The sequence below is a fragment of the Lampetra fluviatilis genome, chromosome 23 (genome assembly GCF_964198595.1).
Source record: "Lampetra fluviatilis chromosome 23, kcLamFluv1.1, whole genome shotgun sequence".
NCBI classification, from domain to species: Eukaryota; Metazoa; Chordata; class Hyperoartia; order Petromyzontiformes; family Petromyzontidae; genus Lampetra; species Lampetra fluviatilis.
In genome coordinates, this window is record NC_136297.1 from 171,409 (window position 1) to 199,324 (window position 27,916).

Below are 27,916 nucleotides of genomic sequence, written 5' to 3' on the forward strand. Positions count from 1 at the left end.
AGCACTGCCCATATACTAACACTGCACCTCCGATTAGCGCGGTCGGCTACGTACGAACGACGTTCAACGTACAGTTCACACATCAATGCATACGAATTGCATTTCAACTGCCGCGTCGGGAGGTCGACTCGAGGCGGCGGACGCCAGCGTGGAAGGCGACGCGAGTTGCGATCGCGCGCGCCGTGGAGACGCCGTGACCATAGAAACAAAACAAACAACCATCACCGCCATCGTCAGTCACCACCACTTCAGCAGCCACTTCCAACAAACCCATCGCGTTTAGTCATCACAGTGGCCATCACCACCACCACTGCAGCAGCCACTTCCAACAGACCCATCGCTGCCCCTCCAACCGCCCCTTGCCACCGCCGTGATGCCAAGCAATTCGGCGGGCGCCAAGCGGCCGTCCTCTGCTGGCTACCGCTTCCCAGTGGGCGCCAGGGACCCCGAGGGGGCACCGAGGGGGGTAGCGGCGGGGGGTGGTGGTGGCGGTCCGGGTGCCCGAAGTCGGAGGGACGGCCTTGACGGAGACCGGGTCAAGTGGGAGCGCGTGTGGAAGGAGAGCGTGGCCCGGGAGAGGCAGAGCGTACACACCTGGTGAGCGACACGGGGTTGGTGGTGAGTGAGCAGGGCCGTGTTATACAAAAGGTACCACAGTCGGCACTGCCTAAGGGCCTGCTTACTGATTCACTCACCCCGCCACCCACTCACCACTCATTCACTCACCCCGCCACCCACTCACTAACCCACCCGCCAAGGCCGTATTCTACAACTAGGCACTGCCTAGGGCCCACGACAACTAAAAGGGCCTAACGAAAAAATGTTTTGGTTTGTATGATCATTTTTTATCAGATATCTTCTTGAATAAATATGTTTATATATAGCAAGGATAGGCACGGTGCATATATACAGAGGCAGTCGTGTCAATGGTTTTTTTTCTCGTAAGGTGGGAAGTTTTGCAACGGAGATTTAAGTTTTCGAGATATTTTTCATTGCAAAATTACGTCCTCACATGATTTTTTTCTAAATAGAGAGTAGCAAGGGAAGGAGAAGTTGTCACTTGCAGTTATCACTGAAGGCCTACAAAATAGCAGTGCCTAGAGCCTACAAGAACCTTCATCGGGCCCTGTGAGCGCCAGAAGGTGGAGGCGGTAGCCTTGAAATTACTCGGCGTGTACGCAGGGCCGCATTAAAAATATATTCTTGTAGGCCCTAGACACTTCTGGTTCTTGTAGGCCCTCTGCACTTCTAGTTCTTGTAGGCCCTAGACACTTCTGGTTCTTGTTGGACCTAGACACTTCTGGTTCTTGTAGGCCCTCTGCACTTCTGGTTCTTGTAGGCCCTAGACACTTCTGTTTCTTGTAGGCCCTAGACACTTCTGTTTCTTGTAGGCCCTAGACACTTCTAGTTCTTGTAGGCCCTCTGCACTTCTGGTTCTTGTAGGCCCTAGACACTTCTGGTTCTTGTAGGCCCTCTGCACTTCTGGTTCTTGTAGGCCCTAGACACTTCTGGTTCTTGTAGGCCCTCTGCACTTCTGGTTCTTGTAGGCCCTAGACACTTCTGGTTCTTGTAGGCCCTCTGTACTTCTAGTTCTTGTAGGCCCTAGACACTTCTGGTTCTTGTAGGCCCTCTGCACTTCTGGTTCTTGTAGGCCCTAGACACTTCTGTTTCTTGTAGGCCCTAGACACTTCTGTTTCTTGTAGGCCCTAGACACTTCTAGTTCTTGTAGGCCCTCTGCACTTCTGGTTCTTGTAGGCCCTAGACACTTCTGGTTCTTGTAGGCCCTCTGCACTTCTGGTTCTTGTAGGCCCTAGACACTTCTGGTTCTTGTAGGCCCTCTGCACTTCTGGTTCTTGTAGGCCCTAGACACTTCTGGTTCTTGTAGGCCCTCTGTACTTCTAGTTCTTGTAGGCCCTAGACACTTCTGGTTCTTGTAGGCCCTCTGCACTTCTAGTTCTTGTAGGCCCTAGACACTTCTGGTTCTTGTAGGCCCTAGACACTTCTGGTTCTTGTAGGCCCTAGACACTTCTGGTTGTTGTAGGCCCTATACACTTCTGGTTCTTGTAGGCCCTCTGCACTTTTGGTTCTTGTAGGCCCTAGACACTTCTGGTTCTTGTAGGCCCTCTGCACTTCTGGTTCTTGTAGGCCCTCTGCACTTCTGGTTCTTGTAGGCCCTAGACACTTCTGGTTCTTGTAGCCCTCTGCACTTCTGGTTCTTGTATGCCCTAGACACTTCTGGTTCTTGTAGGCCCTCTGTACTTCTAGTTCTTGCAGGCCCTAGACACTTCTGGTTCTTGTAGGCCCTCTGCACTTCTGGTTCTTGTAGGCCCTAGACACTTCTGGTTCTTGTAGGCCCTAGGCACTTCTGGTTCTTGTAGGCCCTAGACACTTCTAGTTCTTGTAGGCCCTCTGCAATTCTAGTTCTTGTAGGCCCTAGACACTTCTGGTTCTTGTAGGCCCTCCGCACTTCTGGTTCTTGTAGGCCCTAGACACTTCTGGTTCTTGTAGGCCCTGTGCACTTTTTGTTCTTGTAGGCCCTAGACACTTCTGGTTCTTGTAGACCCTAGACACTTCTGGTTCTTGTAGGCCCTCTGCACTTCTAGTTCTTGTAGGCCCTAGACACTTCTGGTTCTTGTAGGCCCTCAGCACTTCTGGTTCTTGTAGGCCCTAGACACTTCTGGTTCTTGTAGGCCCTCTGCACTTCTGGTTCTTGTAGGCCCTAGACACTTCTGGTTCTTGTAGGCCCTAGACACTTCTGGTTCTTGTAGGCCCTCTGCACTTCTAGTTCTTGTAGGCCCTAGACACTTCTGGTTCTTGTAGGCCCTCTGCACTTCTGGTTCTTGTAGGCCCTAGACACTTCTGGTTCTTGTAGGCCCTCTGCACTTCTGGTTCGTGTAGGCCCTCTGCACTTCTAGTTCTTGTAGGCCCTAGACGCTTCTGGTTCTTATAGGCCCTAGACACTTCTAGTTCTTGTAGGCCCTCTGCACTTCTAGTTATTGTAGGCCCTAGACACTTCTGGTTCTTGTAGGCCCTCTGCACTTCTGGTTCTTGTAGGCCCTAGACACTTCTGGTTCTTGTAGGCCCTCTGCACTTCTGGTTCTTGTAGGCCCTAGACACTTCTGGTTCTTGTAGGCCCTCTGTACTTCTAGTTCGTGTAGGCCCTAGACACTTCTGGTTCTTGTAGGCCCTCTGCACTTCTGGTTCTTGTAGGCCCGAGACACTTCTGGTTCTTGTAGGCCCTAGGCACTTCTGGTTCTTGTAGGCCCTAGACACTTCTAGTTCTTGTAGGCCCTCTGCAATTCTAGTTCTTGTAGGCCCTAGACACTTCTGGTTCTTGTAGGCCCTCTGCACTTCTGGTTCTTGTAGGCCCTAGACACTTCTGGTTCTTGTAGGCCCTAGGCACTTCTGGTTCTTGTAGGCCCTAGGCACTTCTGGTTCTTGTAGGCCCTAGACACTTCTAGTTCTTGTAGGCCCTCTGCACTTCTGGTTCTTGTAGGCCCTATACACTTCTGGTTCTTGTAGGCCCTAGACACTTCTAGTTCTTGTAGGCCCTCTGCACTTCTGGTTCTTGTAGGCCCTCAGCACTTCTTGTTCTTGTAGGCCCTCTGCACTTCTGGTTCTTGTAGGCCCTAGACACTTCTGGTTCTTGTAGGCCCTCTGCACTTCTGGTTCTTGTAGGCCCTCTGCACTTCTAGTTCTTGTAGGCCCTCTGCACTTCTAGTTCTTGTAGGCCCTAGACACTTCTGGTTCTTGTAGGCCCTAGACACTTCTAGTTCTTGTAGGCCCTCTGCACTTCTAGTTCTTGTAGGCCCTCTGCACTTCTAGTTCTTGTAGGCCCTAGACACTTCTATTTCTTGTAGGGCCTCTGCACTTCTGGTTCTTGTAGGCCCTAGACACTTTTGGTTCTTGTAGGCCCTCTGCACTTCTGGTTCTTGTAGGCCCTAGACACTTCTAGTTCTTGTAGGCCCTCTGCAATTCTAGTTCTTGTAGGCCCTAGACACTTCTGGTTCTTGTAGGCCCTCCGCACTTCTGGTTCTTGTAGGCCCTAGACACTTCTGGTTCTTGTAGGCCCTGTGCACTTTTTGTTCTTGTAGGCCCTAGACACTTCTGGTTCTTGTAGACCCTAGGCACTTCTGGTTCTTGTAGGCCCTCTGCACTTCTAGTTCTTGTAGGCCCTAGACACTTCTGGTTCTTGTAGGCCCTCAGCACTTCTGGTTCTTGAAGGGCCTACACACTTCTGGTTCTTGTAGGCCCTCTGCACTTCTGGTTCTTGTAGGCCCTAGACACTTCTGGTTCTTGTAGGCCCTAGACACTTCTGGTTCTTGTAGGCCCTCTGCACTTCTAGTTCTTGTAGGCCCTAGACACTTCTGGTTCTTGTAGGCCCTCTGCACTTCTGGTTCTTGTAGGCCCTAGACACTTCTGGTTCTTGTAGGCCCTCTGCACTTATGGTTCGTGTAGGCCCTCTGCACTTCTAGTTCTTGTAGGCCCTAGACGCTTCTGGTTCTTATAGGCCCTAGACACTTCTAGTTCTTGTAGGCCCTCTGCACTTCTAGTTCTTGTAGGCCCTAGACACTTCTGGTTCTTGTAGGCCCTCTGCACTTCTGGTTCTTGTAGGCCCTAGACACTTCTGGTTCTTGTAGGCCCTCTGCACTTCTGGTTCTTGTAGGCCCTAGACACTTCTGGTTCTTGTAGGCCCTCTGTACTTCTAGTTCGTGTAGGCCCTAGACACTTCTGGTTCTTGTAGGCCCTCTGCACTTCTGGTTCTTGTAGGCCCGAGACACTTCTGGTTCTTGTAGGCCCTAGGCACTTCTGGTTCTTGTAGGCCCTAGACACTTCTAGTTCTTGTAGGCCCTCTGCAATTCTAGTTCTTGTAGGCCCTAGACACTTCTGGTTCTTGTAGGCCCTCTGCACTTCTGGTTCTTGTAGGCCCTAGACACTTCTGGTTCTTGTAGGCCCTAGGCACTTCTGGTTCTTGTAGGCCCTAGGCACTTCTGGTTCTTGTAGGCCCTAGACACTTCTAGTTCTTGTAGGCCCTCTGCACTTCTGGTTCTTGTAGGCCCTATACACTTCTGGTTCTTGTAGGCCCTAGACACTTCTAGTTCTTGTAGGCCCTCTGCACTTCTGGTTCTTGTAGGCCCTCAGCACTTCTTGTTCTTGTAGGCCCTCTGCACTTCTGGTTCTTGTAGGCCCTAGACACTTCTGGTTCTTGTAGGCCCTCTGCACTTCTGGTTCTTGTAGGCCCTCTGCACTTCTAGTTCTTGTAGGCCCTCTGCACTTCTAGTTCTTGTAGGCCCTAGACACTTCTGGTTCTTGTAGGCCCTAGACACTTCTAGTTCTTGTAGGCCCTCTGCACTTCTAGTTCTTGTAGGCCCTAGACACTTCTATTTCTTGTAGGGCCTCTGCACTTCTGGTTCTTGTAGGCCCTAGACACTTTTGGTTCTTGTAGGCCCTCTGCACTTCTGGTTCTTGTAGGCCCTAGACACTTATAGTTCTTGTAGGCCCTCTGCAATTCTAGTTCTTGTAGGCCCTAGACACTTCTGGTTCTTGTAGGCCCTCCGCACTTCTGGTTCTTGTAGGCCCTAGACACTTCTGGTTCTTGTAGGCCCTGTGCACTTTTTGTTCTTGTAGGCCCTAGACACTTCTGGTTCTTGTAGACCCTAGGCACTTCTGGTTCTTGTAGGCCCTCTGCACTTCTAGTTCTTGTAGGCCCTAGACACTTCTGGTTCTTGTAGGCCCTCAGCACTTCTGGTTCTTGTAGGCCCTAGACACTTCTGGTTCTTGTAGGCCCTCTGCACTTCTGGTTCTTGTAGGCCCTAGACACTTCTGGTTCTTGTAGGCCCTAGACACTTCTGGTTCTTGTAGGCCCTCTGCACTTCTAGTTCGTGTAGGCCCTCTGCACTTCTAGTTCTTGTAGGCCCTAGACACTTCTGGTTCTTGTAGGCCCTCTGCACTTCTGGTTCTTGTAGGCCCTAGACACTTCTGGTTCTTGTAGGCCCTCTGTACTTCTAGTTCGTGTAGGCCCTAGACACTTCTGGTTCTTGTAGGCCCTCTGCACTTCTGGTTCTTGTAGGCCCGAGACACTTCTGGTTCTTGTAGGCCCTAGGCACTTCTGGTTCTTGTAGGCCCTAGACACTTCTAGTTCTTGTAGGCCCTCTGCAATTCTAGTTCTTGTAGGCCCTAGACACTTCTGGTTCTTGTAGGCCCTCTGCACTTCTGGTTCTTGTAGGCCCTAGACACTTCTGGTTCTTGTAGGCCCTAGGCACTTCTGGTTCTTGTAGGCCCTAGGCACTTCTGGTTCTTGTAGGCCCTAGACACTTCTAGTTCTTGTAGGCCCTCTGCACTTCTGGTTCTTGTAGGCCCTATACACTTCTGGTTCTTGTAGGCCCTAGACACTTCTAGTTCTTGTAGGCCCTCTGCACTTCTGGTTCTTGTAGGCCCTCAGCACTTCTTGTTCTTGTAGGCCCTCTGCACTTCTGGTTCTTGTAGGCCCTAGACACTTCTGGTTCTTGTAGGCCCTCTGCACTTCTGGTTCTTGTAGGCCCTCTGCACTTCTAGTTCTTGTAGGCCCTCTGCACTTCTAGTTCTTGTAGGCCCTAGACACTTCTGGTTCTTGTAGGCCCTAGACACTTCTAGTTCTTGTAGGCCCTCTGCACTTCTAGTTCTTGTAGGCCCTCTGCACTTCTAGTTCTTGTAGGCCCTAGACACTTCTATTTCTTGTAGGGCCTCTGCACTTCTGGTTCTTGTAGGCCCTAGACACTTTTGGTTCTTGTAGGCCCTCTGCACTTCTGGTTCTTGTAGGCCCTAGACACTTCTAGTTCTTGTAGGCCCTCTGCAATTCTAGTTCTTGTAGGCCCTAGACACTTCTGGTTCTTGTAGGCCCTCCGCACTTCTGGTTCTTGTAGGCCCTAGACACTTCTGGTTCTTGTAGGCCCTGTGCACTTTTTGTTCTTGTAGGCCCTAGACACTTCTGGTTCTTGTAGACCCTAGGCACTTCTGGTTCTTGTAGGCCCTCTGCACTTCTAGTTCTTGTAGGCCCTAGACACTTCTGGTTCTTGTAGGCCCTCTGCACTTCTGGTTCTTGTAGGCCCTAGACACTTCTGGTTCTTGTAGGCCCTAGACACTTCTGGTTCTTGTAGGCCCTCTGCACTTCTAGTTCTTGTAGGCCCTAGACACTTCTGGTTCTTGTAGGCCCTCTGCACTTCTGGTTCTTGTAGGCCCTAGACACTTCTGGTTCTTGTAGGCCCTCTGCACTTATGGTTCGTGTAGGCCCTCTGCACTTCTAGTTCTTGTAGGCCCTAGACGCTTCTGGTTCTTATAGGCCCTAGACACTTCTAGTTCTTGTAGGCCCTCTGCACTTCTAGTTCTTGTAGGCCCTAGACACTTCTGGTTCTTGTAGGCCCTCTGTACTTCTAGTTCGTGTAGGCCCTAGACACTTCTGGTTCTTGTAGTCCCTCTGCACTTCTGGTTCTTGTAGGCCCGAGACACTTCTGGTTCTTGTAGGCCCTAGGCACTTCTGGTTCTTGTAGGCCCTAGACACTTCTAGTTCTTGTAGGCCCTCTGCAATTCTAGTTTTTGTAGGCCCTAGACACTTCTGGTTCTTGTAGGCCCTCTGCACTTCTGGTTCTTGTAGGCCCTAGACACTTCTGGTTCTTGTAGGCCATAGGCACTTCTGGTTCTTGTAGGCCCTAGACACTTCTAGTTCTTGTAGGCCCTCTGCACTTCTGGTTCTTGTAAGCCCTAGACACTTCTGGTTCTTGTAGGCCCTAGACACTTCTAGTTCTTGTAGGCCCTCTGCACTTCTGGTTCTTGTAGGCCCTCAGCACTTCTTGTTCTTGTAGGCCCTCTGCACTTCTGGTTCTTGTAGGCCCTAGACACTTCTGGTTCTTGTAGGCCCTCTGCACTTCTGGTTCTTGTAGGCCCTCTGCACTTCTAGTTCTTGTAGGCCGTCTGCACTTCTAGTTCTTGTAGGCCCTAGACACTTATGGTTCTTGTAGGCCCTAGACACTTCTAGTTCTTGTAGGCCCTCTGCACTTCTAGTTCTTGTAGGCCCTCTGCACTTCTAGTTCTTGTAGGCCCTAGACACTTCTATTTCTTGTAGGGCCTCTGCACTTCTGGTTCTTGTAGGCCCTAGACACTTTTGGTTCTTGTAGGCCCTCTGCACTTCTGGTTCTTGTAGGCCCTAGACACTTCTGGTTCTTGTAGGCCCTCTGTACTTCTAGTTTTTGTAGGCCCTAGACACTTCTGGTTCTTGTAGGCCCTCTGCACTTCTGGTTCTTGTAGGCCCTAGACACTTCTGGTTCTTGTAGGCCCTAGGCACTTCTGGTTCTTATAGGCCCTAGACACTTCTAGTTCTTGTAGGCCCTCTGCAATTCTAGTTCTTGTAGGCCCTAGACACTTCTGGTTCTTGTAGGCCCTCTGCACTTATGGTTCGTGTAGGCCCTCTGCACTTCTAGTTCTTGTAGGCCCTAGACGCTTCTGGTTCTTGTAGGCCCTCTGCACTTCTGGTTCTTGTAGGCCCTAGACACTTCTAGTTCTTGTAGGCCCTCTGCACTTCTAGTTCTTGTAGGCCCTAGACACTTCTGGTTCTTGTAGGCCCTCTGCACTTCTGGTTCTTGTAGGCCCTAGACACTTCTGGTTCTTGTAGGCCCTCTGCACTTCTGGTTCTTGTAGGCCCTAGACACTTCTGGTTCTTGTAGGCCCTCTGTACTTCTAGTTCGTGTAGGCCCTAGACACTTCTGGTTCTTGTAGGCCCTCTGCACTTCTGGTTCTTGTAGGCCTGAGACACTTCTGGTTCTTGTAGGCCCTAGGCACTTCTGGTTCTTGTAGGCCCTAGACACTTCTAGTTCTTGTAGGCCCTCTGCAATTCTAGTTCTTGTAGGCCATAGACACTTCTGGTTCTTGTAAGCCCTCTGCACTTCTGGTTCTTGTAGGCCCTAGACACTTCTGGTTCTTGTAGGCCATAGGCACTTCTGGTTCTTGTATGCCCTAGGCACTTCTGGTTCTTGTAGGCCCTAGACACTTCTAGTTCTTGTAGGCCCTCTGCACTTCTGGTTCTTTTAAGCCCTAGACACTTCTGGTTCTTGTAGGCCCTAGACACTTCTAGTTCTTGTAGGCCCTCTGCACTTCTGGTTCTTGTAGGCCCTCAGCACTTCTTGTTCTTGTAGGCCCTCTGCACTTCTGGTTCTTGTAGGCCCTAGACACTTCTGGTTCTTGTAGGCCCTCTGCACTTCTGGTTCTTGTAGGCCCTCTGCACTTCTAGTTCTTGTAGGCCCTCTGCACTTCTAGTTCTTGTAGGCCCTAGACACTTCTGGTTCTTGTAGGCCCTAGACACTTCTAGTTCTTGTAGGCCCTCTGCACTTCTAGTTCTTGTAGGCCCTCTGCACTTCTAGTTCTTGTAGGCCCTAGACACTTCTATTTCTTGTAGGGCCTCTGCACTTCTGGTTCTTGTAGGCCCTAGACACTTTTGGTTCTTGTAGGCCCTCTGCACTTCTGGTTCTTGTAGGCCCTAGACACTTCTGGTTCTTGTAGGCCCTCTGTACTTCTAGTTTTTGTAGGCCCTAGACACTTCTGGTTCTTGTAGGCCCTCTGCACTTCTGGTTCTTGTAGGCCCTAGACACTTCTGGTTCTTGTAGGCCCTAGGCACTTCTGGTTCTTATAGGCCCTTGACACTTCTAGTTCTTGTAGGCCCTCTGCAATTCTAGTTCTTGTAGGCCCTAGACACTTCTGGTTCTTGTAGGCCCTCTGCACTTCTGGTTCTTGTCGGCCCTAGACACTTCTGGTTCTTGTAGGGCCTCGGCACTCCTGGTTCTTGTAGGCCCTCTGCACTTCTAGTTCTTGTAGGCCCTAGACACTTCTGGTTCTTGTAGGCCCTCTGCACTACTGGTTCTTGTAGGCCCTCTGCACTTCTAGTTATTGTAGGCCCTAGACACTTCTGGTTCTTGTAGGCCCTCTGCACTTCTGGTTCTTGTAGGCCCTAGACACTTTTGGTTCTTGTAGGCCCTCTGCACTTCTGGTTCTTGTAGGCCCTAGACACTTCTGGTTCTTGTAGGCCCTCTGCACTTCTGGGTCTTGTAGGCCCTAGACACTTCTGGTTCTTGTAGGCCCTAGACACTTCTGGTTCTTGTAGGCCCTCTGCACTTCTAGTTCTTGTAGGCCCTAGACACTTCTGGTTCTTGTAGGCCCTCTGCACTTCTGGTTCTTGGAGGCCCTAGACACTTCTGGTTCTTGTAGGCCCTCTGCACTTCTGGTTCTTGTAGGCCCTAGACACTTCTGGTTCTTGTAGGCCCTAGACACTTCTGGTTTTTGTAGGCCCTCTGCACTTCTAGTTCTTGTAGGCCCTAGACACTTCTGGTTCTTGTAGGCCCTCTGTACTTCTAGTTTTTGTAGGCCCTAGACACTTCTGGTTCTTGTAGGCCCTCTGCACTTCTGGTTCTTGTAGGCCCTAGACACTTCTGGTTCTTGTAGGCCCTAGACACTTCTGGTTCTTGTAGGCCCTCTGCACTTCTGGTTCTTGTAGGCCCTAGACACTTCTGGTTCTTGTAGGCCCTCTGCACTTCTGGTTCTTGTAGGCCCTAGACACTTCTGGTTCTTGTAGGCCCTCTGTACTTCTAGTTCGTGTAGGCCCTAGACACTTCTGGTTCTTGTAGGCCCTCTGCACTTCTGGTTCTTGTAGGCCCGAGACACTTCTGGTTCTTGTAGGCCCTAGGCACTTCTGGTTCTTGTAGGCCCTAGACACTTCTAGTTCTTGTAAACCCTCTGCAATTCTAGTTCTTGTAGGGCCTAGACACTTCTGGTTCTTGTAGGCCCTCTGCACTTCTGGTTCTTGTAGGCCCTAGACACTTCTGGTTCTTGTAGGCCCTAGGCACTTCTGGTTCTTGTAGGCCCTAGGCACTTCTGGTTCTTGTAGGCCCTAGACACTTCTAGTTCTTGTAGGCCCTCTGCACTTCTGGTTCTTGTAGGCCCTAGACACTTCTGGTTCTTGTAGGCCCTAGACACTTCTTGTTCTTGTAGGCCCTCTGCACTTCTGGTTCTTGTAGGCCCTCAGCACTTCTTGTTCTTGTAGGCCCTCTGCACTTCTGGTTCTTGTAGGCCCTAGACACTTCTGGTTCTTGTAGGCCCTCTGCACTTCTAGTTCTTGTAGGCCCTCTGCACTTCTAGTTCTTGTAGGCCCTAGACACTTCTATTTCTTGTAGGGCCTCTGCACTTCTGGTTCTTGTAGGCCCTAGACACTTTTGGTTCTTGTAGGCCCTCTGCACTTCTGGTTCTTGTAGGCCCTAGACACTTCTGGTTCTTGTAGGCCCTCTGTACTTCTAGTTTTGTAGGCCCTAGACACTTCTGGTTCTTGTAGGCCCTCTGCACTTCTGGTTCTTGTAGGCCCTAGACACTTCTGGTTCTTGTAGGCCCTAGGCACTTCTGGTTCTTGTAGGCCCTAGACACTTCTAGTTCTTGTAGGCCCTCTGCAATTCTAGTTCTTGTAGGCCCTAGACACTTCTGGTTCTTGTAGGCCCTCTGCACTTCTGGTTCTTGTCGGCCCTAGACACTTCTGGTTCTTGTAGGGCCTCGGCACTCCTGGTTCTTGTAGGCCCTCTGCACTTCTAGTTCTTGTAGGCCCTAGACACTTCTGGTTCTTGTAGGCCCTCTGCACTACTGGTTCTTGTAGGCCCTCTGCACTTCTAGTTATTGTAGGCCCTAGACACTGCTGGTTCTTGTAGGCCCTCTGCACTTCTGGTTCTTGTAGGCCCTAGACACTTTTGGTTCTTGTAGGCCCTCTGCACTACTGGTTCTTGTAGGCCCTCTGCACTTCTAGTTATTGTAGGCCCTAGACACTTCTGGTTCTTGTAGGCCCTCTGCACTTCTGGTTCTTGTAGGCCCTAGACACTTCTGGTTCTTGTATGCCCTCTGCACTTCTGGTTCTTGTAGGCCCTAGACACTTCTGGTTCTTGTAGGCCCTAGACACTTCTGGTTCTTGTAGGCCCTCTGCACTTCTGGTTCTTGTAGGCCCTAGACACTTCTGGTTCTTGTAGGCCCTCTGCACTTCTGGTTCTTGTAGGCCCTAGACACTTCTGGTTCTTGTAGGCCCTAGACACTTCTGGTTCTTGTAGGCCCTCTGCACTTCTAGTTCTTGTAGGCCCTAGACACTTCTGGTTCTTGTAGGCCCTCTGCACTTCTGGTTCTTGGAGGCCCTAGACACTTCTGGTTCTTGTAGGCCCTCTGCACTTCTGGTTCTTGTAGGCCCTAGACACTTCTGGTTCTTGTAGGCCCTAGACACTTCTGGTTCTTGTAGGCCCTCTGCCCTTCTAGTTCTTGTAGGCCCTAGACACTTCTGGTTCTTGTAGGCCCTCTGCACTTCTGGTTCTTGTAGGCCCTAGACACTTCTGGTTCTTGTAGGCCCTCTGCACTTCTGGTTCTTGTAGGCCCTAGACACTTCTGGTTCTTGTAGGCCCTCTGCACTTCTGGTTCTTGTTGGCCTTCTGCACTTCTAGTTCTTGTAGGCCCTCTGCACTTCTAGTTCTTGTCGGCCCTAGACACTTCCGGTTCTTTTAGGCCCTCTGCACTTCTGGTTCTTGTAGGCCCTAGACACTTCTGGTTCTTGTAGGCCCTCTGCACTTCTGGTTCTTGTAGGCCCTAGACACTTCTGGTTCTTGTAGGCCCTCTGCACTTCTGGTTCTTGTAGGCCCTAGACACTTCTGGTTCTTGTAGCCCTCTGCACTTCTGGTTCTTGTAGGCCCTCTGCACTTCTAGTTCTTGTAGGCCCTCTGCACTTCTAGTTCTTGTAGGCCCTAGACACTTCTGGTTCTTGTAGGCCCTAGACACTTCTAGTTCTTGTAGGCCCTCTGCACTTCTAGTTCTTGTAGGCCCTCTGCACTTCTAGTTCTTGTAGGCCCTAGACACTTCTGGTTCTTGTTGGACCTAGACACTTCTGGTTCTTGTAGGCCCTAGGCACTTCTGGTTCTTGTAGGCCCTAGACACTTCTAGTTATTGTAGGCCCTAGACACTTCCGGTTCTTGTAGGCCCTCTGCACTTCTGGTTCTTGTAGGCCCTCGGCACTTCTGGTTCTTGTACGCCCTAGGCACTTCTAGTTCTTGTAGGCTCTCTGCACTTCTAGTTCTTGTAGGCCCTAGACACTTCTGGTTCTTGTAGGCCCTCTGCACTTCTGGTTCTTGTAGGCCCTAGACACTTCTGGTTCTTGTAGGCCCTAGGCACTTCTGGTTCTTGTAGGCCCTAGACACTTCTGGTTCTTGTAGGCCCTCTGCACTTCTGGTTCTTGTAGGCCCTAGACACTTCTGGTTTTTGTAGGCCCTCTGCACTTCTAGTTCTTGTAGGCCCTAGACACTTCTGGTTCTTGTAGGCCCTCTGCACTTCTGGTTCTTGTAGGCCCTAGACACTTCTGGTTCTTGTAGGCCCTCTGCACTTCTGGTTCTTGTAGGCCCTAGACACTTCTGGTTCTTGTAGGCCCTCTGCACTTCTGGTTCTTGTTGGCCCTCTGCACTTCTAGTTCTTGTAGGCCCTCTGCACTTCTAGTTCTTGTCGGCCCTAGACACTTCCGGTTCTTTTAGGCCCTCTGCACTTCTGGTTCTTGTAGGCCCTAGACACTTCTGGTTCTTGTAGGCCCTCTGCACTTCTGGTTCTTGTAGGCCCTAGACACTTCTGGTTCTTGTAGGCCCTCTGCACTTCTGGTTCTTGTAGGCCCTAGACACTTCTGGTTCTTGTAGCCCTCTGCACTTCTGGTTCTTGTAGGCCCTCTGCACTTCTAGTTCTTGTAGGCCCTCTGCACTTCTAGTTCTTGTAGGCCCTAGACACTTCTGGTTCTTGTAGGCCCTAGACACTTCTAGTTCTTGTAGGCCCTCTGCACTTCTAGTTCTTGTAGGCCCTCTGCACTTCTAGTTCTTGTAGGCCCTAGACACTTCTGGTTCTTGTAGGACCTAGACACTTCTGGTTCTTGTAGGCCCTAGGCACTTCTGGTTCTTGTAGGCCCTAGACACTTCTAGTTATTGTAGGCCCTAGACACTTCCGGTTCTTGTAGGCCCTCTGCACTTCTGGTTCTTGTAGGCCCTCGGCACTTCTGGTTCTTGTACGCCCTAGGCACTTCTAGTTCTTGTAGGCTCTCTGCACTTCTAGTTCTTGTAGGCCCTAGACACTTCTGGTTCTTGTAGGCCCTCTGCACTTCTGGTTCTTGTAGGCCCTAGACACTTCTGGTTCTTGTAGGCCCTAGGCACTTCTGGTTCTTGTAGGCCCTAGACACTTCTGGTTCTTGTAGGCCCTCTGAACTTCTGGTTCTTATAGGCCCTAGGCACTTCTGGTTCTTGTAGGCCCTAGACACTTCTAGTTCTTGTAGGCCCTAGACACTTCTGGTTCTTGTAGGCCCTCTGCACTTCTAGTTCTTGTAGGCCCTAGACACTTCTAGTTCTTGTAGGCCCTAGACACTTCTGGTTCTTGTAGGCCCTAGACACTTCTGGTTCTTGTAGGCTCTCGGCACTTCTGGTTCTTGTAGGCCCTAGGCACTTCTAGTTCTTGTAGGCCCTCTGCACTTCTAGTTCTTGTAGGCCCTCGGCACTTCTGGTTCTTGTAGGCCCAAGGCACTTCTAGTTCTTGTAGGCCCTAGACACTTCTGGTTCTTGTAGGCCCTAGACACTTCTGGTTCTTGTAGGCCCTCTGCACTTCTAGTTCTTGTAGGCCCTAGACACTTCTGGTTCTTGTAGGCCCTCTGCACTTCTGGTTCTTGGAGGCCCTAGACACTTCTGGTTCTTGTAGGCCCTCTGCACTTCTGGTTCTTGTAGGCCCTAGACACTTCTGGTTCTTGTAGGCCCTAGACACTTCTGGTTCTTGTAGGCCCTCTGCACTTCTAGTTCTTGTAGGCCCTAGACACTTCTGGTTCTTGTAGGCCCTCTGCACTTCTGGTTTTTGTAGGCCCTAGACACTTCTGGTTCTTGTAGGCCCTCTGCACTTCTGGTTCTTGTAGGCTCTAGACACTTCTGGTTCTTGTAGGCCCTCTGCACTTCTGGTTCTTGTAGGCCCTCTGCACTTCTAGTTCTTGTAGGCCCTCTGCACTTCTAGTTCTTGTCGGCCCTAGACACTTCCGGTTCTTTTAGGCCCTCTGCACTTCTGGTTCTTGTAGGCCCTAGACACTTCTGGTTCTTGTAGGCCCTCTGCACTTCTGGTTCTTGTAGGCCCTAGACACTTCTGGTTCTTGTAGGCCCTCTGCACTTCTGGTTCTCGTAGGCCCTAGACACTTCTGGTTCTTGTAGGCCCTCTGCACTTCTGGTTCTTGTAGGCCCTCTGCACTTCTAGTTCTTGTAGGCCCTCTGCACTTCTAGTTCTTGTAGGCCCTAGACACTTCTGGTTCTTGTAGGACCTAGACACTTCTGGTTCTTGTAGGCCCTAGGCACTTCTGGTTCTTGTAGGCCCTAGACACTTCTAGTTATTGTAGGCCCTAGACACTTCCGGTTCTTGTAGGCCCTCTGCACTTCTGGTTCTTGTAGGCCCTCGGCACTTCTGGTTCTTGTACGCCCTAGGCACTTCTAGTTTTTGTAGGCCCTCTGCACTTCTAGTTCTTGTAGGCCCTAGACACTTCTGGTTCTTGTAGGCCCTCTGCACTTCTGGTTCTTGTAGGCCCTAGACACTTCTGGTTCTTGTAAGCCCTAGGTACTTCTGGTTCTTGTAGGCCCTAGACACTTCTGGTTCTTGTAGGCCCTCTGAACTTCTGGTTCTTGTAGGCCCTAGACACTTCTGGTTCTTGTAGGCCCTAGACACTTCTGGTTCTTGTAGGCCCTAGACACTTCTGGTTCTTGTAGGCCCTTTGCACTTCTAGTTCTTGTAGGCCCTAGACACTTCTAGTTCTTGTAGGCCCTAGACACTTCTGGTTCTTGTAGGCCCTAGACACTTCTGGTTCTTGTAGGCTCTCGGCACTTCTGGTTCTTGTAGGCCCTAGGCACTTCTAGTTCTTGTAGGCCCTCTGCACTTCTAGTTCTTGTAGGCCCTCGGCACTCCTGGTTCTTGTAGGCCCTCGGCACTTCTAGTTCTTGTAGGCCCTCGTCACTTCTAGTTCTTGTAGGCCCTCGGCACTCCTGGTTCTTGTAGGCCCTCGGCACTTCTGGTTCTTGTAGGCCCTAGGTACTTCTGGTTCTTGTAGGCCCTCGGCACTTCTGGTTCTTGTAGGCCCTAGGTACTTCTGGTTCTTGTAGGCCCTCGGCACTTCTGGATCTTGTCGGCCATTGGTACTTCTGGTTCTTGTAGGCCCTAGACACTTCTGGTTCTTGTAGGCCCTCGACACTTCTGGTTCTTGTAGGCCATTGGTACTTCTGGTTCTTGTAGGCCCTAGGTACTTCTGGTTCTTGTAGGCCCTCAGCACTTCTGGTTCTTGTAGGCCATTGGTAATTCTGGTTCTTGTAGGCCCTAGGTACTTCTGGTTCTTGTAGGCCCTAGGCACTTTTGGTTCTTGTAGGCCATTGGTACTTCTGGTTCTTGTAGGCCCTAGGCACTTCTGGTTCTTGTAGGCCATTGGTACTTCTGGTTCCTAGGACTTCCGTGATAATTTTCCAACAGTTGCTACTGCTGCCCCATGTCATTATTACCGCCACCGCTGTCACTCGCTAAAGTAGATTTTAAGAAACAGCCGTCTATGATCAACTATAGGACAGCAACGTCGCCTTTGTCTTCCCGTGCACTGCTACTCTATTGAGAATATTTGTGCGATAAAAATGAACATATTAAGATGTAATTTTCCAATGAAAAAAAATCTCGAAAAGTTAATCTCCGGTTTGTCATTTCTCTCGCCTTATGAGAAAAAAACGATTGACATGAGTCTGCCTCTTTGTATAAACACAGTGCCTATCCTTGCTGTATAAAATATATTTCTTTAGAAGAGATCTCAGCCATTTGTCTTCATCGCACAAACAAACAAAAATGGTCAACATTTTGGTTAACATTTTTTTGTCCTTAGGCCCTTTTAGTTTTCGTAGACCTGACGAATAATAGCGCCTTGTGTATAGGCTGCTGCTGCTTCTTCTGTCTGGCTGTCTTAGCCCGCCCCCACCACCGCTATAGAGGCTCACAGGAAGACGGCTCGCTCGTTCTATAAACTAGCGTTTTTTATATTTAAACTTTCAACTACATTTTGTATTTTTACCCAGCGTGTAAGGCCCACTGAGCTCTCTATTGGCTTCTTTTTTTGAGAAGCCTCCCTTGGCCATCACGAATGTTAGCAGCTCAACGAGGTGGCTTATCATCATCAGCGCGTGGACATTTAATACACGAGGTTGTCTCTTGACTGCTCCGACACTGCTGCCCTCTTGCTCATTAACTGACAGTTCAATCGCATCGGGTTCAAACGACCTTGGCCATCACAAATGATAGCTCAACGAAGTGGCTTATCATCGTCATCGTGTGGACATTTATAACAGCAAATATTCGAAACGCGTGACGTTGATCCTAAATGTGAGGGGCGGGGGGGTAAAGAACTGCAGGACCCGGAGAAAAATCCATGCGACCACGGGGAGAGACACTCAAACTTTAAATATACAGCAGCAGGCGTCAGGGTCGAGACTACGACCTACTGCATTCCAGGCGAGGTAGTTAACATCTCCGAGCCACCGTGGCTGCCCCAAGTAAGACTGATCCCTCTGCCAATGAGACATTGCGTGTCGAAACCGATCCAGAGTTTTCTCGTGTTCAAGGTGGCTTATGTGGAAATTTATAGCAGCAGCAGACAAATACTCTAAATAATAATGATGGTGGTGGTTGTTGGTGGTATTGGTCTCGGTGTCTCTGATGGGTGTGACTTGACTGTTTCTCAGGAAGAAGAAGTGGGGCTTCCTCACCAACTACAACGATCAGGTGAGAGCTTCCACTGGCTGAGCCAGCGGCAAGGAATCAAGTCCTGCATTAACCACGCACGGTACCTGTGGTGAACATGCAAACCAACATGCTGTTAATAGATGGTGTGAGGGTCGCTAGCCCCCGAGATCCCTCCCTCGGTACCCCTAACGGCCGGGTTAACCTCATTACTCGCCCCCTCGCTGCTAGGCGAACCGCTGCTGCGTTCTTCACCCATGGGGTGAGAGCCGTCGCTCCAGGATTCCCCTCCCCCGCGGGTCCGCGTAGTAGGCATGGTTAATTACGTACGCGCACACCCACACACAGCTCTGCGCGGCACTCACTCAACCCTGACCACTCACGCTAGGATCGCGCACCTGTATTATACAAGTCGTGAACGTGCGCGCACACACACATACAGCTCCACACGCGATACCCACTCTTGCGCCGCTCTGCGTCGTGCTCGCCGCTCACGTTATGATCGCGCACCTGGGGTACGCTGATTACGCACGCCGCGAGCTTACGCATACACAGTACCACACGCGTTCACACTTATAACACGAGATCACACGAGGCCACGATCAGCTATTAATGATTTATTGTCTGCTACGTGGGACTGGTTGTTGAGTCAGTATGAATCGACGAGGCTGCCTACTCTACTAACCCGGAACCTATTCCCTATTTATCGTTCACGAAACACTTTTACCTCCTTACTCACGGTTTGAGGCACTCGACGTTCCGTGGGTTTTCCTCGCTGCTTGCCTCGACACGTCGCACGGACGTCCGGAGGGCAGAGCTGGGGCAGTCCTGGACGTTGGCTTCTCGGAGCAAGAGAGCGATTTCCCCTTTGCGCTCCCCATTTATCCTCCCTACCTCAAAGGGAATGCGACTCTCTCGCATGCGCACCGCCGTTCCGGGCGCTTTTGATATGCTACTTAATGCTCAACCTGCGCGGCGCAAATTCCAATCAATCCGCTTTTGATATGCTAATTAATGCTCAACCTGCGCGGCGCAAATTCCAATCAATCCCTTTCTCACGCAGGCCCCCCCCCCATTATCGCAGTTTATGCGGCGGCGTCCGTCACAAAGGTGCGCCGTGGGAATTTGTGCACGGCTCCCCGCGTGACCCCGCTCTCCCGATTACTCATACTAACAGCCTTATCCTTTAACTCCCCTAACAATGGTGCCTGCGTGTTTTCTAATGATGCTCCTCCATCACAATGCTTATTCCCTCTGCCTGCCCCGTCGATACTTGCGTGTGTGGGGTGTGTGAGATGCGTTTCCCCCGCGGTGGCCGAGTGGCCCCTCGCTGCGACCTTGCAACCTTAAGGCCGGTCGCAGCGCCGCGGTGCAAAGTAGCGTCGGGGGAGGTCGTCCAATTCCCTGGTCGCCGGAAACCGTGAAAGTTTAATCCCGATAAGGGCTTCTCGGATAAAAACCGGTCGGCCAGGTGACCTCCCCACGGAGCTCTATGGGGGGGGGGGGAATGCGTGCGGGTGTGTTCGTGTGAGGTGAGGTGAGGGGGACGCGGGGTCGGCTCCGTCGCTTGGTGGTGGCGAGGTCTTAGATGGGGCGCCTGCTGAACGGCTTCGTGGCGGCGGCATGACATAGCCCCCCGAGGTGCTGGTCTCCGTCCCGGGTTGACTGGAGCACCTTGCTTGAGCCGCGCCCACGAGGAAACGCTGCGGGGTCCGGGGGGTCCGTCCGGCCCTCGTGGCTGGTCTCGGGGTGGGTGGCTCCGTCCTCTGCAGCTCCTGCGGCGGCCTCCTCCTCCACTCCAGCGGCTCTCCCTGTACCTCGGTACCTGCGGGCTGGGGTACAAACTCAGAAGCGGAGGGGTTTAGGGGCCGTCGTCCGCGCCGTCCCCTGGCGGGGTCGGGGCGTCTCGGGGGCCCGGCGGGGCCCATGTAGGGTGCGAGGCCCCCCAACACGAGGGGTGCGGGTACTCCGGGATTACGGGGCCTTCGAGTGACGGGGTTCTCTCTCGCCGGGGCCGCTTTCCACGGTTTTAAGCGGCGGACGTTGACCACCGTCTCTCGATCCCTCTCCCCGCCATAAATTAGTACCGTCCAGGGGGAGATCTGTCGCACCACGGTCCAGGGTCCCCGCCAGTAGGTCGTCAGTTTCCCCACCTGCCCGGCCCCGACGCGAGGGGTGTGTAGCCACACCTTAGCGCCTGTCAGGAATAAGGGGGGTTCCATGCGGGGTCGGGTGCCCTGTTCCTGCCGCCGATGCGCGGCTTCCCCTTGCGGGTATGCTCGGCCTCGGGCTTCTCGCAGGGTCTCCAACAGGTGTTCCACGGGGCGGCTTCCCTCCTCCGGCTGGGGGGAAGGGACGCCGAATAGCAGATCTGCGGGTAAACGAGACTCACGGCCGAACATCATTAAAAACGGGGTTTGTCCCGTCGACGTGTGTACGGTGGTGGCGTAGGCGAAAAGGGCGTAGGGGAGGTGTTCGTCCCAATCCCGTTGATTTGCGGCCGCCATACGTTTGAGTTTTCCCGCTAGGGTCTGATTCATGCGCTCCACCATACCGTTCGCTTGGGGGTGGTACGCTGTGGTTCGGTCCTTCTGGATTCCGAACTCTCGGCACAGTGCCTGGAACAACTCGGCCTCGAACTCGCTACCCTGGTCGGTGAGGACTCGTTCTGGGATCCCGTGCTTAAGTACGTAGTGTTCCACGAATGCCCGGGCCACCACCAAGGCCGTTTTATCAGGGATGGCCACTGCCACGGGGTAGCGGGTGAAATACTCTACTGCGACTAGGATATATCGGTTGCCTCGATGGGATCGCGGGAATGGCCCCTGTAGGTCAATCCCGACCAGCTGATTCGTGCGGCTGACGCGGAACGGCCTTAGGGGTACCTGGTATCGTGCCGGTTTCGGCCCGCACTGCTGACAGGCGCGGCAGCCCTGTACCCAGGCCGCCACGTCTTGTGCCAATTTGGGCCAGAGATACTGGCGACGCAGGGTCTCTCGAGTGCGTCGTTCCCCATCGTGGCCCCCGAGTGGGTGGTCATGCACCAGCCGAAGCAGCTGGGGTCGCACCTGGGCAGGAACACAGATGCACCCCGGCTGGCCGGCCTCGGTTAACTCCCGTACCACTCCGTTCTGCACACACAACCGGGCATACAAACCGCTCCAGGGTCCTGGTAGGGCGCTCTTTTCCTCCCGCAGTGCCGCCTCCACTGCCGCCAGATTGGGATCTCGCTGCTGGGTCTGTCTCAGCTGCTCGTCGTTCAGGCCCGGGAAGGCGCAGCCGACGTCCTCCTGGATCCGTCCGATCGGGTCCCGAGCCGCGGGTCCCGCGCTTGCCGTGCGGTCGACGGGATCCTCGGTGCCACCTGTGAGGGCCTCTGTGGCGCACACTGCACTCTCTCTCGCTGGGGGGGGGTCAGTGGCCGCGGCCGCTCGGGGGTCCGTTGCCTGCCGGCAGCGTCCCCCCGTGAAGCACGGGCAGGCCTCCTCCGCCCTTGTCTCGGCGTCCACCGTGGGTCGCCTCGACAAGGCGTCCGCGTTTGCATGCGTCCGGCCAGCCCGATACTCGATTTGCAGGTTGTACTCCTGCAACTGCGCCAACCACCGGGCCATCTGCCCCCGCGGCTCCTTGAATGTAAGAAGGAACTGCAGAGCATAATGGTCAGTGCGTACGCGACATTTCCTGCCGTACAAATACGGCCGGAACTGCTTACATGCGAAAATCACGGCGTACAACTCTTGGCGGGTCACGCAATAGTTAAGCTCGGCCCCACTCAAGGTCCGGCTGGCGTACGCGATGACTCGTTCCGTCCCATCCTGTACCTGTGACAACACCGCGCCCAGCCCGCTGCTGCAGGCGTCGGTGTCCAAAATAAAATCGGTGGTAAAATCGGGGAAAGCGAGGGTGGGGGCGTGGGTGAGGTGGTCTTTGAGAGTGGTGAAGGCCGTCTGGCAGGCCCCCGTCCACTGGTAGGGGTGCTTAGGGGAGGTGAGTTGGGTGAGGGGGCGTGCAATCTCGCTGAATCCCTTTACAAATCGACGATAATAGGTGGCGAGCCCCAAAAATGATCTGATCTCCGTCAGATTCCTTGGCTGTGGCCACTCCACTACGGCGCATACCTTCTCCGGATCGGTGTGCACACCTGCCTCGCTGACGCGATGCCCGAGGTACCCCACCTCGCGTTGTGCGATGTAACACTTACGTGGCTTGAGCTTGAGATGAGCCGCTCGCAGTCGCTGGAACACCTCTCGAAGCCTGGACCAATGCTCAGACAAAGATCTACTGAACACTATCACATCGTCCAAGTAAATCAGGCACTGTTCCCATTGCAAGCCCCGCATCACCAACTCCATCAGCCGCTGGAACGTCGCGGGCGCATTGGTGAGTCCGAACGGGAGTACTCGAAACTCGAATAGCCCCATTGGGGTGGTGAATGCGGTTTTCGGCCGATCCTCCTCCGCCATCTCCACCTGCCAGTACCCGGACGCGAGATCGAGGGTGGAAAAATATCGCGCTCCAGCGAGGCTGTCGAAGGTGTCGTCGATGCGGGGTATGGGGAAGGCATCGCCGAGCGTGACTGCATTTAGTTTACGGTAATCGACGCAGAACCGGGTTGACCCATCCTTTTTCGTCACTAGTACCACTGGGGCTGACCAGGGGCTCGCCGAGGGCTGAATTATGTTATCGCGAAGCATGTCCCCAACTGCCTCTTTGATTTGGGCGCGTTCGGGTGCGCCCACTCGGTACGCAGGGAGTTTGATGGGTCGGGCTGCACCGGTGTCAATTTGGTGCTTAACAAGATCGGTCCGACCCACGTCCGAGTCGTGTTCACTGAATACGTCGGCGTACTCCCGCAGTAACTCGCGCAGCCGATCGGCCTCTCCCTTAGGTAAATCCGCCCATGGTACATGTAACGCGTCGAGCAGGGGAATGACCTCGGCTCGGGGAGTCGGGCCGACTCGCCAGGCCAGGTCCTGGTCACCCTCAGAACGACCGGGGTCCTCAGCCCAGAGTGCGAACACCGAGTCGTTAGAGTGGCGTGCGTGCAGGGGGTGTACGGTGGCTATCGGGGTGCGCCGCCGCAGTATCGCTGGGGTACTGTGGGGGTTAAACATCCGCATAAACAATCGGTCCCCATCTGCGTTTACCAACGTGGCGGATCCCACGACCCCATACCGTTTTGCCAACTCCGGGTGAGGAGTTAGCATTACCTCTCCTGATGGTCGGAGCGTGGGGTCGGTGTGGGATGTTGCCACCGGCACCAGCATCTCGGTGAGCGGGCCGATGGTGACTGCCGTCGCCAGGATAGCGGCCACAGGTGCGAAGCGGGGGCGCGTCGGTTCTCGTCCCAAGAACGGTATCCGCTCGCCGTTGCTCTCCATGGTGGCGCATCGCTGGCGGGGTTGCACGTTGAGTCCTAGCCGTTCTAAGAGGTCGGTACCTGCGATACACTCGTGACACAACGCACTCGACACGTAGAACTCCTGGGTGCACACCTGACTGCCTATGCGGACCTCTAGGGTGGCTCTCCCCAGCAGCCCCATTCCGGCTCCGCTCGCCGTGTGCAGCGCGCGGTCCGGTGCCTGCAGGTGACGCACGTCGACCCCGATCGCGCTGCAGTGCGCTGCGCTCACGAGCGAGGCCACCGCCCCCGTGTCCAGCAGGATTCGGGTACACACTCCGTTTACCTCCCCTTCCACCAGCGACGTGGCCCCCGTGATCCCTGCCACCAGCTCCCGTAGCCAGTCGCCAGGAGTCACCGTTTCCGTGGGCGTTGTTGCTGGAACCTGTGTGGAGATCACTCGCTCGCCATTATTCTCATCATCGTCTATTTGTATCGGGACCGCGTCGATTGCACCCCTAGTTGGTCCGCTCTCTAGGGGGCGTTGGAGTTTAACCCCCGCGTCTGCCTAGCTCGGGTGATTTCAGGACAGTCCCTCACTAGATGCCCTCGGCGATCGCACATATAACATGCTCGGGGAGGGGGGGCGGTTCCGTAGCGGGTCCCCTGTCCGCTCCCTCTCCCTCCCCCAGTACGCAGTTGCCCCACATCGGACTCTAATTGGGACACCCTCCCGGCTAGCCCCCCTACTGTCGAGCGTAGTTCCCCCATCTCAGACTGGAGTGCCTTCATATTTTTATTTGCTTCCTCGCGTGCTTGGGTTATCATATCTCCCACGCCGGCCTGTAACCCGGCTACCCACCCCGGGGTGGTCTCGCTGGGTCTCTGGGGCTCCCTTGCCCGTCCCCTTACTGCGAACGCGGGCACTTCCTCCGAGTCGGAGAGTAGGTTCGCTACGGCGCACTCTCGTCCCCTCCCTCGAGGCTGCGCGCGCTCACCCGAGAGTTTCTCGCATTTGCGCGCGCGCTCGACGAGGGTGTTAAAGGAGAGTCGTGCACCGTCTACATTTGGCTGCCACCACGGGGTGTGTGCCAAATATCGCTGGATTTTACCGGCGGCGAGGCCCTCAATTATTTTTGCCTCGTACTCTGGGTACGCGAGCTGGGTCAACATGCGTACATCCTCGGCGTAATCTCGTAGATCTTCGCCGGGTTGGCGGCGGCGTGCCTCTAAGGCCGTCTGCGCATCCTCCTCGTCATAGGCGCCGAAGCGTCGTTCGAGTTCGCCCATTAATTTTTCCCACTGATTTTGTGCGCTTGCGGGCAAAGCTTCCACAAAGTCAGCTGCCCGCCCATCTAAATGTAGCTCTAACTGCTGCAACGCCTCCTCATCTGACCACCCATTAACCTTTTTCGCCCCCCTGATGCTGCGGGCAAACGATTTCCATGTTGGAATTCCTTTGCCCGTAAATGTGCATTTGATTTTAATCTGGGTTGGGGGGCCTCTTTCCCTTGGGGGTGCGGGGGATCGTCCCGTTTCTGACACCAATATGTGAGGGTCGCTAGCCCCCGAGATCCCTCCCTCGGTACCCCTAACGGCCGGGTTAACCTCATTACTCGCCCCCTCGCTGCTAGGCGAACCGCTGCTGCGTTCTTCACCCATGGGGTGAGAGCCGTCGCTCCAGGATTCCCCTCCCCCGCGGGTCCGCGTAGTAGGCATGGTTAATTACGTACGCGCACACCCACACACAGCTCTGCGCGGCACTCACTCAACCCTGACCACTCACGCTAGGATCGCGCACCTGTATTATACACGTCGTGAACGTGCGCGCACACACACATACAGCTCCACACGCGATACCCACTCTTGCGCCGCTCTGCGCCGCGCTCGCCGCTCACGTTATGATCGCGCACCTGGGGTACGCTGATTACGCACGCCGCGAGCTTACGCATACACAGTACCACACGCGTTCACACTTATAACACGAGATCACACGAGGCCACGATCAGCTATTAATGATTTATTGTCTGCTACGTGGGACTGGTTGTTGAGTCAGTATGAATCGACGAGGCTGCCTACTCTACTAACCCGGAACCTATTCCCTATTTATCGTTCACGAAACACTTTTACCTCCTTACTCACGGTTTGAGGCACTCGACGTTCCGTGGGTTTTCCTCGCTGCTTGCCTCGACACGTCGCACGGACGTCCGGAGGGCAGAGCTGGGGCAGTCCTGGACGTTGGCTTCTCGGAGCAAGAGAGCGATTTCCCCTTTGCGCTCCCCATTTATCCTCCCTACCTCAAAGGGAATGCGACTCTCTCGCATGCGCACCGCCGTTCCGGGCGCTTTTGATATGCTACTTAATGCTCAACCTGCGCGGCGCAAATTCCAATCAATCTGCTTTTGATATGCTAATTAATGCTCAACCTGCGCGGCGCAAATTCCAATCAATCCCTTTCTCACGCAGGCCCCCCCCCATTATCGCAGTTTATGCGGCGGCGTCCGTCACAAAGGTGCGCCGTGGGAATTTGTGCACGGCTCCCCGCGTGACCCCGCTCTCCCGATTACTCATACTAACAGCCTTATCCTTTAACTCCCCTAACAATGGTGCCTGCGTGTTTTCTAATGATGCTCCTCCATCACAATGCTTATTCCCTCTGCCTGCCCCGTCGATACTTGCGTGTGTGGGGTGTGTGAGATGCGTTTCCCCCGCGGTGGCCGAGTGGCCCCTCGCTGCGACCTTGCAACCTTAAGGCCGGTCGCAGCGCCGCGGTGCAAAGTAGCGTCGGGGGAGGTCGTCCAATTCCCTGGTCGCCGGAAACCGTGAAAGTTTAATCCCGATAAGGGCTTCTCGGATAAAAACCGGTCGGCCAGATGACCTCCCCACGGAGCTCTATGGGGGGGGGGGGGAATGCGTGCGGGTGTGTTCGTGTGAGGTGAGGTGAGGGGGACGCGGGGTCGGCTCCGTCGCTTGGTGGTGGCGAGGTCTTAGATGGGGCGCCTGCTGAACGGCTTCGTGGCAGCGGCATGACAATGGCATTGTCTTTGAAAAAGATTGGCCTACACCAGAGACAGCAGCCTTCTTTATGCAGACTTGATTCCTTGGCATTTGAACATCTTAACAACTCCTGATTTATTGCCAGAAAGGGTAAAACCTATTCATATTTTTCATACTTTGATACTGGCAAAAAGGTATCCCACGATATAGCTGCTGACCCCGAGCTGTAAATGCTCCGACACGTGTGGCATTGTCTTTGTAGTGTTCGCCTTTTGTTTTTCTCTGGTCTGACACAGGTGGTAGTGAGACTGGGCCATTAAGAAAGCTTGTCGCTGGTGTAGGCCAATCAGTTTCAAAGACAATGCCAAAGGTTATCAGAGCGTGTTTGTTTGCATGTTCACCACAGGTACTGTGTGTGGTTAATGCAGGACTTGATTCCTTGCAAAATGTATCTATTTGGTGGTTGAACATCTTAACATCTGTTCTATTGCCAGAAAGGGTAAACATGTATTCAAATTTTTCATACTTTGACACTGGGAAAAAGGTCCCATGATATCACTTTTAGTTTTTCTTTTCCAGTTTATAGATATACAACAGTGACGCCAGGAGCTGGAGTCGAACCGGCGACACTGGTTTGCAGGCCACGGCAGCCTTAACCAACTCCGACGGCCGGCTTCTCCTCTCCCCCACCCCACGTATTCGCGCAGGGGGAGCTCGTGTTTCCCGATGACCCAGAGTCGAACCCGGATGAGCCGAGCTCTGCGGCTGCAACAGCGGTGTCGGTGGCTCCCCTGGAGTCGGAGCCGGACGAGGCGGGGGGGCACTTCCCATACTTGACCACGGCACACCGAGGCCCCGGCAGCAACGTGAACACTGCGGGGGGCCAGGAGCTGATCCGCCTCGACTTTGCCCTCTCGCCGCAGCACCATAAGCGGCGACTGCCATCTGAGATGATGCCCTTCTGACTGAGCAAAGAGCCAAGGCCAGCCAGCCAGCCAGGCGGCCAGCCAGCAATACCCACTCACCCAGCCAGACAGCCACCCATACCCACTCACCCAGCCAGCCATCTAGACCCACTCAGCCAGCCAGCCATACGCACACAGCCAGCCAGCCACCCATACCCACTCACCCAGCCAGCCAGCCATCTAGACCCACTCACCCAGCCAGCCAGCCACCCATACTCACTCACTCACCCAGCCAGCCACCCATACTCATTCACTCACCCAGCCAGCCACCCATACTCACTCACTCGCCCAGCCACCCATACTCACTCACTCGCCCAGCCAGCCAGCCATACTCACTCAGCCAGCCAGCCACCCATACTCACTCACTTGCCCAGCCAGCCAGCCAGCCATACCCACCCAGACAGCTAACCACCCATACCCACTCACCCACCCAGCCAGTCAGCCAGCCCAGCCTGCCAGCCCAGCCAGCCAGCCCAGCCAGCCACCCATACCCACTCAGCCCAGTCAGCCACCCATACCCACTCACTCACTCAGCCAGCCAGCCAGCCATCCATACCCACTCGCTCACTCAGCCAGCCATCCATACCCACTCACTTAGCGAGCTCAGCCAGCCCAACCCGAGCAAGACACCCATACCCACTCACTCAGCCAGCCAGCCCAGCCAGCCCAACCAGAGCAAGACACCCATACCCACTCACTAGCCAGCCAGGCAGCCAGCCAGACAGCGAGCCCAGTCAGCCACCCATACCCACTCACTCAGCCAGCCAGCCCAGCCAGCCAGGCAGCCAGCCAGCCCAGTCAGCCACCCATACTCACTCACCCA

General features: G+C 53.8%; 1 protein-coding gene across 1 annotated transcript; it reads left to right on the top strand.

Annotated features, from left to right (window-relative positions):
• Window positions 1–128: 128 nt before the first annotated feature.
• On the top strand, window positions 129–27,578 carry CIMIP5 (ciliary microtubule inner protein 5). Its single transcript, XM_078866806.1, has 3 exons — window positions 129–597; window positions 17,793–17,832; window positions 26,836–27,578. The coding sequence occupies exons 1-3, from the start codon at window positions 374–376 to the stop codon at window positions 27,091–27,093; spliced, it is 522 nt and encodes a 173-aa protein (XP_078722932.1). The 5' UTR covers window positions 129–373; the 3' UTR covers window positions 27,094–27,578.
• Window positions 27,579–27,916: the final 338 nt, after the last annotated feature.